An 11,730-nucleotide genomic window follows, 5' to 3' on the forward strand; every position below is an offset into this window, starting at 1 on the left:
CGCACTGCTCCTTCCTGCCTCGTGAAAACCGGAGGCCCGGGCTGGGGTGGTCCTGATCCCACATGCCCTGCAAACCCTCCGTACAACTGGACCGCCCGCCCAGCCCATGTAGCCGCCCTGACCGCCCTGCCGTTCGCGCCACCTCCAGCCACTTCCTTCTTATGCCTCCCGCCGTGCCCTCGCTTAAGGGTCAGAGGCTTTGACTTGATGTGACATTTAGAAAGATTGTGTTCCAGCGTTTCCTTGCACACACACCTAGCAACAGGACGGGTTTCACGTTGTACAGGTCGATACCGTATATTGTCTCGCATCCTCGGACAACCAATCCACCAATAGCGCATGTCACGCATGGTCTGGGACTTCACCAACCTGCCTTAACCCTGTCCCATCGCACACGCCTACGCAGGCCTCCACGTCCCTTGCAGCTGCCGGTACCAAATGAAGGAGCAGACCCCTCCCCTGAGCAGACCCCTTACACTGCGCTTTCGTGCAAGGCGAGGTCCGACACACGCAATCCGGAGCCCAAGCACACAGTGCATCCCCAGCTAGCCCGCGGGCACCAGCAAACAAATGCGCCTGCCTTACACTGGGCCCACTGGCACGTGCTTATACAAAGTACGCACAACGCAAAATGAAGCCCCCTCATTGATGGACAACCGTGTTCGCCTTCAAAAGCAGCAGGGCCGGTTGCACTCGCCGTGTCGCCGACCGGTGTGCCCCCCCCCCCAATCATAAATGCCCAAACATGCCCCAACGCATCCCTGCCTGAATGTGCAGTACCCCATCCACCAGCCATCCCAATGCCACACTTGTATGGGTAACATGCTCTAAACGTTAGCGTACTCATGCATTGCGGTTTCCACATCAACAGTCACGCGCAAGGCTGGCGACTCCCTGCCGCTAGTGACCAAGTCCGCAAGTTGCGACGGGGAGTACACTTGTATGTACTACGCAAGGGCACCACGACGCGCGGAGAAGCAGCCTCGATGCCCCAAATGCCAGGGTGGGCTATGCCGCGAAGGCGACAAGCCGCAACAACCATTTCCCAGACCAGCGCGCGGCTTATACCATGCCACAGGAATGCACGTTTTCCGTGGCCCAGTCCCACAACCGTACTACACACAGACGCGCTTCCAATCGTGAATCCCCATCAAACCCCCTACCCCACCAATAATGCCGCACAACGCGCAAGATAGAGGTATGCCACGTGCAGCTCAAGGTAATACTGCATCTGCGTTGGGCACTCGGCGCGTGCGTGTGTTGGGATGTCCAAAAACGTGTGCAAGTATGCCCATGTTATTCTTGCTCTCTCCGCCTCGCCCTTTCTCCACCAGCACATACAAGTGCGCATTGCACGACATGTCCATGTCATGCACCGATCCCCGTACTTCATGCCACTTCCCCAAACAAGGCTTTTATCATGCAGAATCAATGGCATTAAGGTAGCTCCCTGCCCTGGGCACTACAATCGCGCCAGCGGCATTACTTAGTTATAACCTTGCAAGCAAGGCGTGACGCGCCTGTCTTTAGCACGCACATCATGGATGTTCTTCTCCGGAGGTCGACCGGTGAACAGCTGCCTTGCGTGCAGCGTAGTTCCGATGTGACATGGCGTGCGTCGCCGGTACTAGCGGCAGAGGTTGCCATGCGTTCCGGACCTAGATGTAATAGGTGCTCAAAGCACTGTGCTCAAGGCTCGCATACTTGTTGGTAATGCATGCAACATGCCCGGATGCAACTACGGGGCATTCCATACAGCCACTGGCCACTCCCGTTCGCCAGTTCGCTGGCGGCTTATTACCCAGCCAGTCCACAGTCACCCACATTCACATTGTACATACGTCACCCAATTCGTAATCCCTCACCAACGTCCCGTTGACATGACACCCCCGGCCGCTTCTTGAAATCCTGCTGCATGCTGCTGGCTGGGCGAAACCAGACCATCTAATCTCCACGGCAGCGCAGTCGCACTCCATTATTGGATCACCCAGCAGAACTTCTGCACGGCGCGCGGTCCTCTCACCCCAAGATGCATGCATGCATACATGCAAGGGCATGCACGCAAGTCTGCACGTGCTTATGCATACTTTCGCTTGAGCACTGGGTTGGCTGCTTTGCATGCTATGAAGTGCGCGGGCCAGCTTCGCTACAACCAGTCGGCGTGTGCAGCACGCTACGAAAATGTTTTGCTCTGCACTGCCAGCTGACTGCCTGTCCACCTGCGCCTCAGTCCGAAGGTTCCGCCTCTTGCTGCCCTTTATTCACATCCTCGCTGCTGCTGCATCTGCTGCAGCGGTGGCCCTCCAGCGGGCCGCTTCGCCACCTCGGCGGCGGCTTGCAGCAGCTGATGCAGCGTGAGCTCTATGACCTACAAGTTGGGCAGGCAGGTTTGGGCATTAAGGTCAGGCGCACCTATGCAGGCGTCAAGCAAGTCATCCTCCACTCGGCCACAGCAAGCAGTGCGTACACATGCCAAATGCATGGCAGATACGAGGAAGCAAGGGCGCGGCAAGTGCACGCGCCTGCACAAAGGCATGACATGCAGGCACTGGGCCCTGATGACATGCATACCTGCGAGCCCAGCTGGAGCTCCACACGGCCCGCTGCCACCTGCTGCTCATAATCCGCGCCGGCAGGTCTTGCGTGTGTGGCGGAGCCGGAACCTGTCGTGGTGTCCTTCTGCCCCAGCCGAGGCCCCAACAGGCCCTGCAGCAAGCCCAGAACCGCTCTGCCGCTCCTGCTGCTGATCCGCTGGTCGCCCCCTGCTGAAGTGCCGTCGCTACTGCAGCCGCCGCCATCTCCTTGCCACTGGCTGCTACTGCCTGCCATACCGGGCTGTAGCACCAAGCCGCCTAGCAGCTCATACAGGCCTTCAGAGCTGCTGCGACCGGCACCAACGGCATCACCATGCGGCTCACCAGGTGGCCCCCGCCCCGCCATCGCCGCCTCGGCAGCCGTGTCCGCTGCTGGGGCCAGCTGCTGCGGCGGCATGCGCACGACGTCCGCCACGATGTGCACGCAGCCGCTGCGCGCACTGGCCTGCAGCACGTGCAGCCCTTGGGATCGGAGCCAGGCCTGTGGCGCAACAGTTTGACGTTGGCAGTTGGCGACAATTCGGTTATCTTTTAGATAGTTGGTTGCGACAAAACACGAGCAGCTGGTATGGGCTTTAGACAGCAGTCACTACAAGAGCGTGCGGTACTTATGCTCTGCATGCGGCGTTTCGTTGATTGCCACACCCGCCCGATGCACGACATACACGCGCGCACCTACCTCCAGTTGCTCGCGAGCGTCCGGCATCAGGTCCTCGGGTGAGCACCCGTACATCTTGATGCTGAAGCGCTGCACGAGCGCCGCCTCCAACTCCCAAGGCATCGGCTGTTGCGCTGCCGCCTGTTGCGCTAGCTGCGCCTGCTGCTGTTGCGCCTGTTGCTGCTGCATCTGCCAGGCTTGCCGCAGCTGCATCTGCTGCAGCTGTGCCTGCCGCCGCTGAGCCTGCTGAGCCTGCTGAACCTGCATGGCACGCTGCTGCACGGCCTGATCATGCTGTGCCTGCTGTGCAAGCTGGTGCAGCTGCAGCTGTAGCTGCATCTGCCGGCGGATGTTGTTGCTGGTGCCGGGGTCGCTGTTGAACGGCGGCACTGAACCTGCCGCGGGTGCCACACTACTAGGCGCCGCACTGCTTTCAGGGGTCGGCAGCGCCTGCCGCTGCAGCATCTGCATCTGCATCTGCGGCTGGGGCTGCGACTGCATCCGCAGCCCCACCGGTGCAGCCCCGTCCTGCGGCAAGCCGTGTTGCTGGCCATACTGTTCCAGCTGCTGTTGCAGCTGCAGGGCCATGCGGCCGGCCGCGCCCGAACCCACGCCATCGGTGCCATAGCCGCTGCCCCGGCGCGTGTCTGTGGCCCCCGCCACCGCCCTCCCGCCCGGGACTCCCTCCCCGTCATCTGTGTCCATGGCAAGGACGCCGCCACTGAGCCACGAAGTGCGGGCGCCGCTGCCAAGCAACCCTCCTGATGAGCCGCCTGCTGCCTGCCTGTACGCCGTAAGACCCGCAAACGAGCCACTGCCGCCACCCTCGTCGCCGCCGCCGGTAGCGCCCAGCTCGCAGAGTATCATGCTGCCAAACCCAGCGCCCGCCTCGGCGGCGGGCTGGCGGGCTGCGGCTGTAGCACCCACAGCGTCCAGCTGTAGCAGCTCCACACGTGTGCCAGGGCGCCCGCCGGCGAGCCCCAGGACGCCGCCGCCGCCGCCGCCAGCTGTAGCACCGCTGCCACCGGCTGACAGGCCGCTGCCGCCGCGGCGCGCGCCGCCAGGCGCCGAGCCCAGCGCCGTAAGGCTGCCGCCGCTGCTGCTACCGCCACGCATGAGGCTGAGCGGAAACACCGCCGCCCCGTCCGATGCGGGTCGCTGCCCCATGCTCGCTCCAAGGCTGTTGCTGATGCCGCCGCCGCCAAGACTGGATGGAGCCATGGCGCCGCTCGCCGCCAGAGAGCGCCAGTCGTCTAGCCGCTCCGGCACCAGGCCGTGCCCACCACCACCACCACCACCACCACCACCACCACCACCACCACCACCACCACCACCGCCGCCGCCGCCAGCACCACCAGCAGTGCTTGTGTGCGCCCGGAAGCCATCCACGCCGCCGCCGCTACGGCCCATGCCAGGAATGGCTGTAGCAGCCTCCACGGGGACCGCGTCGCCGGCGCTGCCCCACCGCGGCGGGTGCCCAACGCCGCCGCCCACAGCGCCTACCGCCGAACCAGTGAAAGCGGAGATGTCAGCCAGACCGCTCATGCGGGCATCTCTGACGAAGCCTGCCGGCGCGGAAGACATATCGCCCACCGGTTTGGTGGCCAGCAGCGGCCCGGAGGTCAGGTTGCTACCCATTAGCTGCGCGTATCCGGAAGATTCGCCAGCTGAGCTCAGGCCGCCGGCTGCGACCGGCATTATGATGCGACCACTAGCTGCCGCCATAATGGAGGCGGACGCAGAGCAGCCCTGGCCGGCAAAGGAGCCACCAGTACCATGGGGAGAGGAGGCGTTGCCCGTGTGTGCGGGCGCGTCGCGCGGGGTCTGCCTCATGAGTGCAGCACCAGCTGAGCCCAGCTGCTGCTGCAGCTGCTGCCGTGCGTCGCGGGCGCTGCCGCCGCTAGTGCCGCCTCCGCCGCCACTGGCGCCAGAAGCGTCGCCCGCGCCGCCGGCTGCTGCTGCCGGCGGCGGGGAGGCAAGGGCACCCAGGTGAAGCGTTATGCCGTGCGCCTGCAACTGTGTCTGCAGGCGCTGATGTGATGCCGGCGGAGATGCGATTAGGGAAGTGGGGAGCGTTGGCAGGCGTGCACTCAGTGCGGCCACGGCGGTCGCAGGGAGACCGCCGACGGCGTCCGCGCCAGATGCTGATGAGCCAGCACCGCGCAGGGCCAATGCGATTGCCGCCGCGGGCGAGGGCGTGATATTGCCCACAGCGGGCTCCATTGATAGAGTCTGTGTGTTGGAAGATTTGGCAATCACAGAGGAACGTGTGATGAGCGGCGGCAGGGCATGACATGCGTGTGCGCCTGTGATGACCCAGCGGTGGTTGCCCATATACCAGGTCTCCAGCACACAATGAGGATGGTGTTGTAAGGTACACACGTACACACGTACATATACCGGTATGCGCAAGCACATGCACACACACCTGTGACACCTCCATGTCGCTCGCACCCGATGACAGCGGCTGGTGTGCTGATGGCTGCTGCAGCAGCGGCTGCAGAGGCGGCTGCACGTGACGTGGCTGCTGCTGCTGCTGTTACTGCTGTTGCTGATGCGCAAGCAGACGCTCCTGCTGCATTTGGCGCAGCCGCTGCTGCTGCCGCTGCTGCCCCATCAGCACCTGCTCGGCCGCAAGCTCCACCAGCATTGAGTTGATCTCCAGGTCCAGCTGCAAGTCATCCGGTAAGGCGCTGTACAAGGCACCTGATGTTGCCGCCGAGCCCATCACCGCGCCACAAGACATGGACCCGCCTGCCACAGATGCCGCCTCGTACGACGTCCGGCTACCACGGCCGAACCCGGGCGCAGAGTTGAACTGCTGCTGCTGCTGCAGCTGCTCACTTGCTTTTAGTGGCTGCTGGCGCTCCTGCTGCTGGTACCGCCGGAGCTGCTCGGCCGCACGCTTGCGTACAGCCGCCCCGATGTCGGCCAAACTTCGGGTGGCCTCCGGAGCGGCGGCCGCCGCGGACCCTGGCGCGGCCAGCATTGGCGTGGTCTGTGCGGGCTGCAGATGCAGGCCCGGTGCGGGGTGCGGATGGCTGCTGGTGGCTGCTGGTGCTGTGCCGGCGCCACTCGATAGCCGCCCCAGCAGTCGCAGCCGTACGTCATGCTCCGACATGCCGCCGCCCCCACTGCCGGCAACCCCGCCGCCGCGGCCGCCGCTGCTGGCTGCAGCAGTGCGGACCTCCCGCAACTGCTGCTGCTGCTGCTGCTGCTGCTGCTGCTGCTGCTGCTGCTGGCTATGGAAAGGACTGGCGCCGCCCTGGACCTTCCTGCTGGCATCCTCGCCCTTGCCACCTGCACCTTCACCTGCACCGGCGGCGGTCGCTCCAGCAGCACCGTCGACCTCCATTTCGTCGCCACCGCCGCCGCCGCCATCCTCACGCTCCACGTCAGGTCCGAACCTGCTCTGCGGCTGCTGCTGGGGCTCCTCCTGTACGGCGACTACTGCAGCACCATGTCCGCCGTGCGCCTGCTGCTGCTGCGCGTCACGCGCCGGCCCCGCCGCTGCGTCTGCGGCGGCGTCTGCGCTGCCCGCCGATGTGTCCACGGCGGCTGCCGCGGCTGCCCCGCCGCCGCGGTCCTGCGCCGGCTGCTGCCCAGCAGCAGCGCTGGCGGCCACGTGCTGCTGGGGCTGAGAGCCAGCTGCCACCTCGGTGCCTGCCGCAATGGCCAGACCCGCCGTCATCAGCCGCGGCGCCGCGGCAGGTTCGTCCGCCGCGTCAGGCGACGCGGCGCCGGCTGAGCCACTCCGCAGACCGCCTTGTGCGTTCTCCGCAGCATAGGACTCCTCCGCGGCATCCGCCAACTCCCTCTTGATGCTCATGGGGGGTATGGCCGCTGCCGCGGTGGCAGCAGATGGCGGCGGCGGCGCCTGTGGTGCCTGCGGTGCCATGGCCCGCGCGGGGCTCCGCACGGCCGCGGCAACTCGCCGGCGTGTTGCTGACGGCTGCTGTTGCTGCTCCTCTTCTGCCGCGCTGTCAGCATCATCGCTGCTGCTGCCGCCGCTGCTGCTACTGCTGCTCTGTCCGACCTTGGCCATTGCGGCCACTGCGGCTAGCGCGGCTGCGCGAGCTTGCCTGTTCCGTGTGCCCTGCCGTGCAGGCCGCAGCTCAGGAGCAGTGGTGGCAGCAGCTGCAGCGGACATGCCGGAAGCACCACCTTCTGCAGCCGGCTTGCTGTCCCCTTTCCCCTCCGCTGATGACGTGCGGGCGGTGCTAGGCGGCTCGGCGCGCCGCCGGCTCTTGCTGCTTCTGTTCCTGCCTGCGGCAACGCGCGCACCAGCCCGCCGCATACCGGCTTCTGCCACTTCTGCTGCTGCTGCTGCTGCTGCTGCTGCTGCTGCTGCTGCTGCTGCCGCGGCTGCTGCTGGTGCCGCTGCCGCCGCCGCCTTGTCGCGTGCGGACGCTTTGTGCCTGCGGCCGCGAGCAGCGGCCCCATCATAGCTTGCAAGGCCACCGTGATCCTCATCCATGCTGCCGTCATCTGATTCGTCGCCGCGGCGCCCGGCTGTGGCGGCAGCGCCGCTGGCAGCAGCGGCACCCGCTGTGGAGCCTCCATCTGCCCTGTGCTCGTCCTCGCTGTGGTGCTCCGTGCCCTCATCGTCCTCATCAGCTGCATCGGAGCCATCACCGCCGCCGCAAGCCCCCGCCGCACTGCCACCACCGCCCTGGTCCTGCTGGCGCAGCCGCTGCTGGCGCTCCTGCTCGCGCTGCTGCCGCCGCGCCGCCAGCTTCAGCCGCCGCCGCGCGCTGTGCTTGGCTAACTGCGTTCGACAGGACCTGAGAAAAAGCAGTGGGAACGCCGATGTTGTATGGCAGACTGCTTGCATGGCCGTCACGAAGGCGCTGTACTGACTGCACAGAGCCAGCATACAACAAGAGCCCCAGCCTATCTAGCTAGCCAGCCGCCCCCTCCGGCACCAGCAGCCCGTGTACAGTACCCATGCTGACCAAAGCTCCCAGTCTGATGACAGGCAGTTGACAGGCAGTCTGACAGCCTGTCCAGTCTAGTCTGGACGCAAGGGGTCCCAACTGCTCGTCGTGCCACACGCACGCACCTCTTGTCGCCGTCAAAGTCCACGAGCTCCTGGAATTTGCCGCACTGCATACACGCGCGCAACAGCAGAACGGTATATATCATGTTGCGTAGATGCTGAAGACTTTCGATGCGTGCCGGGCAGGCAGCGTTACGCACGACAGCACACACCACGGCGGATTCTTGCTGCCGCCCCCTAACGAGGTAGGCACAGCCCAATTGTCATTCACGCAAGCACGTGCAGCGGAGCGTGTGCCTGTTGTACCCCCATCCCACTGCTGCTCCATACCGGTACCATCACGGAGCTGCTTTCAAACACTAGAAGTCCATCATCCCTGCCCGTACACGCCACGCACCTGCTGGCAGAAGCGCTGCGTCTTCCCGGCGTGTTGCACCTGTAGCGCGCGTATGTGCGCCTCGCACACCGAGTACCGCCGGTAATAGGGCCGCTCAGCGGTCATGTCCGCATTGCAGCCCTCCACCTGTGCGTGCGTGGGAGCGGCGGGAGCGAGTGATGAGGATGGTGCGGGGCAAAGTTGTGTATCGGATGTTGGAGGGTCCGGGACATGGCCGACCCGGACGGAGCGAGGCGGCCGGCGCGACTGCAGTCAGTCCCCACGCCTGGCGAAACCGGACTTCCTGGGAACCGCGTAAGTGAGATGTGGGGTGTGCGTGCCTTGTTAATCCCTATCGCGACTGTGTCGCGTGGGTTTTGCAACGACGATGTGCGCGTGGGACGGCATGGCGAAAAAGAGCAGGTCTTCCAGCAGGACGAGGCCGGTTTTCCCAGGGCACACGAAACAAATTGTCCAAAGATCATGGACCGTGTTATGATAATTGAAGCGCTCGCTACTTCTTACCTTACATGATTGATTGATTGATTGATTGATGTTACAAGTTCATGCTCGTAGATTGGTCCAAACGAGCCAGGAAGCTCATGGACCGCCAAAACTAGTCTCAAAAGGATTATTCAAAAAGCAAAACAGTTCATGCAATAATATATCTAAATTGGTCGCGCCGTAAGGTCGTTACGTCGCAGCCTTATCGCGTGAATGACACGCGCTAAACCCCTCTGGTCACCACTGGCCATCGCGTCCATCATAGTCGCGGGAATCACCTCCCACAGCGTGCTTCTGATATCATCGTACGCCTTGCACTCAAGCAGCACATGCCTCTCATCCTCTACATGCTCCTCCCCATCAGCGTGGCAAAGCGGACATACTCTCTGTGCTCTCTCCCTGTGCGCACCCTGCGCACCGCGTGGGTTGTTAGCCTCAATCATCCACACGCCCATCCTGAATCTCATCATGGAGACATGCCATGCTCGGGGAATGTAGATTTGCGTGTGCCGTGTTTCCCCCATCCAATGCTTGTAACGACATATCTTCACGCCAGGCTTGACCCCTGCTTGCGTCACAAAATCCCGTGGATTAACCTCTAACCTGTTGCTAGCCCAGTCCTCCTCAAACTTCTCGCGTACCTTCCCCATGAGGGAGGCAACATCCAGTTCTTGCGTAGTAATGCGTGTAATATTGGCCTCGATATCAGCTGCCTCTCCACTGAAACGGTAGCCAAGGCCAACCATCAATAACCGCAGAACTTTAGCCCCCCACGTGTGCGTGGGCGGCGTCGGTAGGTTGCTCAACACCGCTCGTATCTCCTCCTTAAACGCCTGATGGTAAACAGTACCGGTTGCCTTAACCAGTTGGTTCCAAAAACGGAAAACAAGCTCAGCCCAATGCACGTGTAGTGGCATGCACCCAAGCTCTCGAAAGAGCAGTTCATGTGTTGGTTTCTGGGCTCCCACCACTTCCTTCATGAAATCCATCTGAATGCGAACCATGCCATGCTCTAGTGCTCGATCAAACGCTCCATATCTTTGACCGTCAACTGGGGACGCATTGAACACTTGGAGAAGCGCGTCTGGTGCCCACACTTGTGCACCGTAAGATAATACCGCACGCACCTGAGCGTTAAAGCACCGCATAGCTACCGCAGGGACCATAAGCCCCTTCTTGCGTAACTTCCGTCGTAGTGCATGCATAGCTCGCTCACCCGATGCACGTAACTCTTTGCAACAAGATTCAAACTTAAAACTGGCTTACCTTACAGCTTGTGCTCATATGGGCGCGCCCTGCTGCCTCTCCACGCTCCATTCCCTTAAGCTCTAAAAGCCTCCGTTAGCATGCTGCCATTATGACAGGGCTGCAAGGCTTGAAACCAACAGTCTCTGTTCTGGGGGCTCCATTTCTTGAGTAGAAGCGATTGCACACGCCCCTCGCAACGTTCTTAGAACCTCGTGACTTATTATGTGTGCCTGAAGCCAGGACGTCCTCGAGTCAGGCTAGTCGGAAGAACCGGAACCCGTTCTAGGGCAACTAGTTACCATTCTTATCGCGAAAAGGCACGTTCTCGGCGTGGATATGCAGCAAGAACAAGCACGAACTGCCAACGGCGCACATGCTTGCGATTGTGTCAAAGTAATTTAGTTCAGTCGCCTGAAACTATTATACTCTCTCAGCACACGCTAATCTGCAGAGCGTAAGCAGTTATGTACAATTGCGTGTTCATGCGTACTTAGAGTCGTAAGCAGACTGGCGCGACCAACCAGTTGTACTGCTACCACGAGGGTTACTTTCGTGTCCGTGACACTCCTCATGGCGACTGGCGCCCAGCAGCTGTTCGCATGCGCAGACGGACCCAGTCCTTCACGTCGACGCACGTGTGACAAGTAAGGTTATAAGATTTTGAAGCCGGCTGTGTGGGGTTACTGAGCAAAGTTCAAGGACTGCGGCTAGCTGCGGCACCGTGACTCCCGAATAAAATTCGTCTTGGCCCAGTCTTGGCCCCAGCCCCTAGAAAGATACTACTCAATTTGCCATCCACCTGGCGGCACTGCTACTTTGTCAGAATCTCCGTACGAAGTATGGTCCAGTGGCACGACCGCATGCCACCGTGGGTGCGTGCCAAGCCGCTTGAGCCCCCCGTAGTATGAGCCCAAGGCGCACCGCACAAAGGGTTTGGAACGCCGACGTCTCCGTTGGGGCTACGATTGGCCGTCATGTGCTCCCTTGTCCTATCTTCCCATGCCGTCCAGGCGTCTGGCCGACTGCCACAGGACGCAGAGGTGCCCTGGGCTAAGGCGAGTGCCCATGTGAGCACCCCAAGCAGCCACGGGCCCGCAGCAGGCCGAAGCAGCTACGGGCAAGCTAGTGCGGTCACATCCCATGTATGTGCGCATGCCCTTATTTCTGAGAATCTCACAATATGCGATAGTCTAGCCAGGGATAGAGAAATGCTTGCTATCTAGTGGGATGCCTCCCTCGACACGCACACTAACCCTAGGACCTGGTTAGGCCAAGGCGCTTCGTTCCATGCAAGATTGCTCCAAGTCGCGGAAGTTATGTGTGTTTCCTTTCAATCTCATCTTTGAGAGCA

General features: G+C 62.1%; 2 protein-coding genes across 3 annotated transcripts; both read right to left on the reverse strand.

Annotated features, from left to right (window-relative positions):
- Nucleotides 1–11: 11 nt before the first annotated feature.
- CHLRE_10g421550v5 (uncharacterized protein) lies at nt 12–9,257 on the reverse strand. Of its 2 annotated transcripts, none has more exons than XM_001702548.2 (8): nt 9,153–9,257; nt 8,649–8,774; nt 8,315–8,358; nt 5,813–8,036; nt 5,681–5,749; nt 3,274–5,484; nt 2,572–3,075; nt 12–2,368 (listed from the first exon to the last, which is right to left on the reverse strand). In XM_001702548.2, the coding sequence occupies exons 2-8, from the start codon at nt 8,751–8,753 to the stop codon at nt 2,258–2,260; spliced, it is 5,268 nt and encodes a 1,755-aa protein (XP_001702600.2). In that variant the 5' UTR covers nt 8,754–8,774; nt 9,153–9,257; the 3' UTR covers nt 12–2,257. The 2 variants fall into 2 exon arrangements, with proteins under 2 accessions (XP_001702600.2, XP_042919876.1); XM_043066479.1 differs by having other exon boundaries at nt 8,969–9,257.
- A 54-nt stretch (nt 9,258–9,311) lies between these two features.
- CHLRE_10g421576v5 (uncharacterized protein) lies at nt 9,312–11,707 on the reverse strand. Its single transcript, XM_043066480.1, has one exon. The coding sequence runs from the start codon at nt 11,531–11,533 to the stop codon at nt 11,369–11,371; it is 165 nt and encodes a 54-aa protein (XP_042919877.1). The 5' UTR covers nt 11,534–11,707; the 3' UTR covers nt 9,312–11,368.
- Between the last annotated feature and the right edge of the window lie 23 nt (nt 11,708–11,730).

Source organism: Chlamydomonas reinhardtii, chromosome 10 (genome assembly GCF_000002595.2).
Source record: "Chlamydomonas reinhardtii strain CC-503 cw92 mt+ chromosome 10, whole genome shotgun sequence".
Lineage (NCBI taxonomy): Eukaryota > Viridiplantae > Chlorophyta > Chlorophyceae > Chlamydomonadales > Chlamydomonadaceae > Chlamydomonas > Chlamydomonas reinhardtii.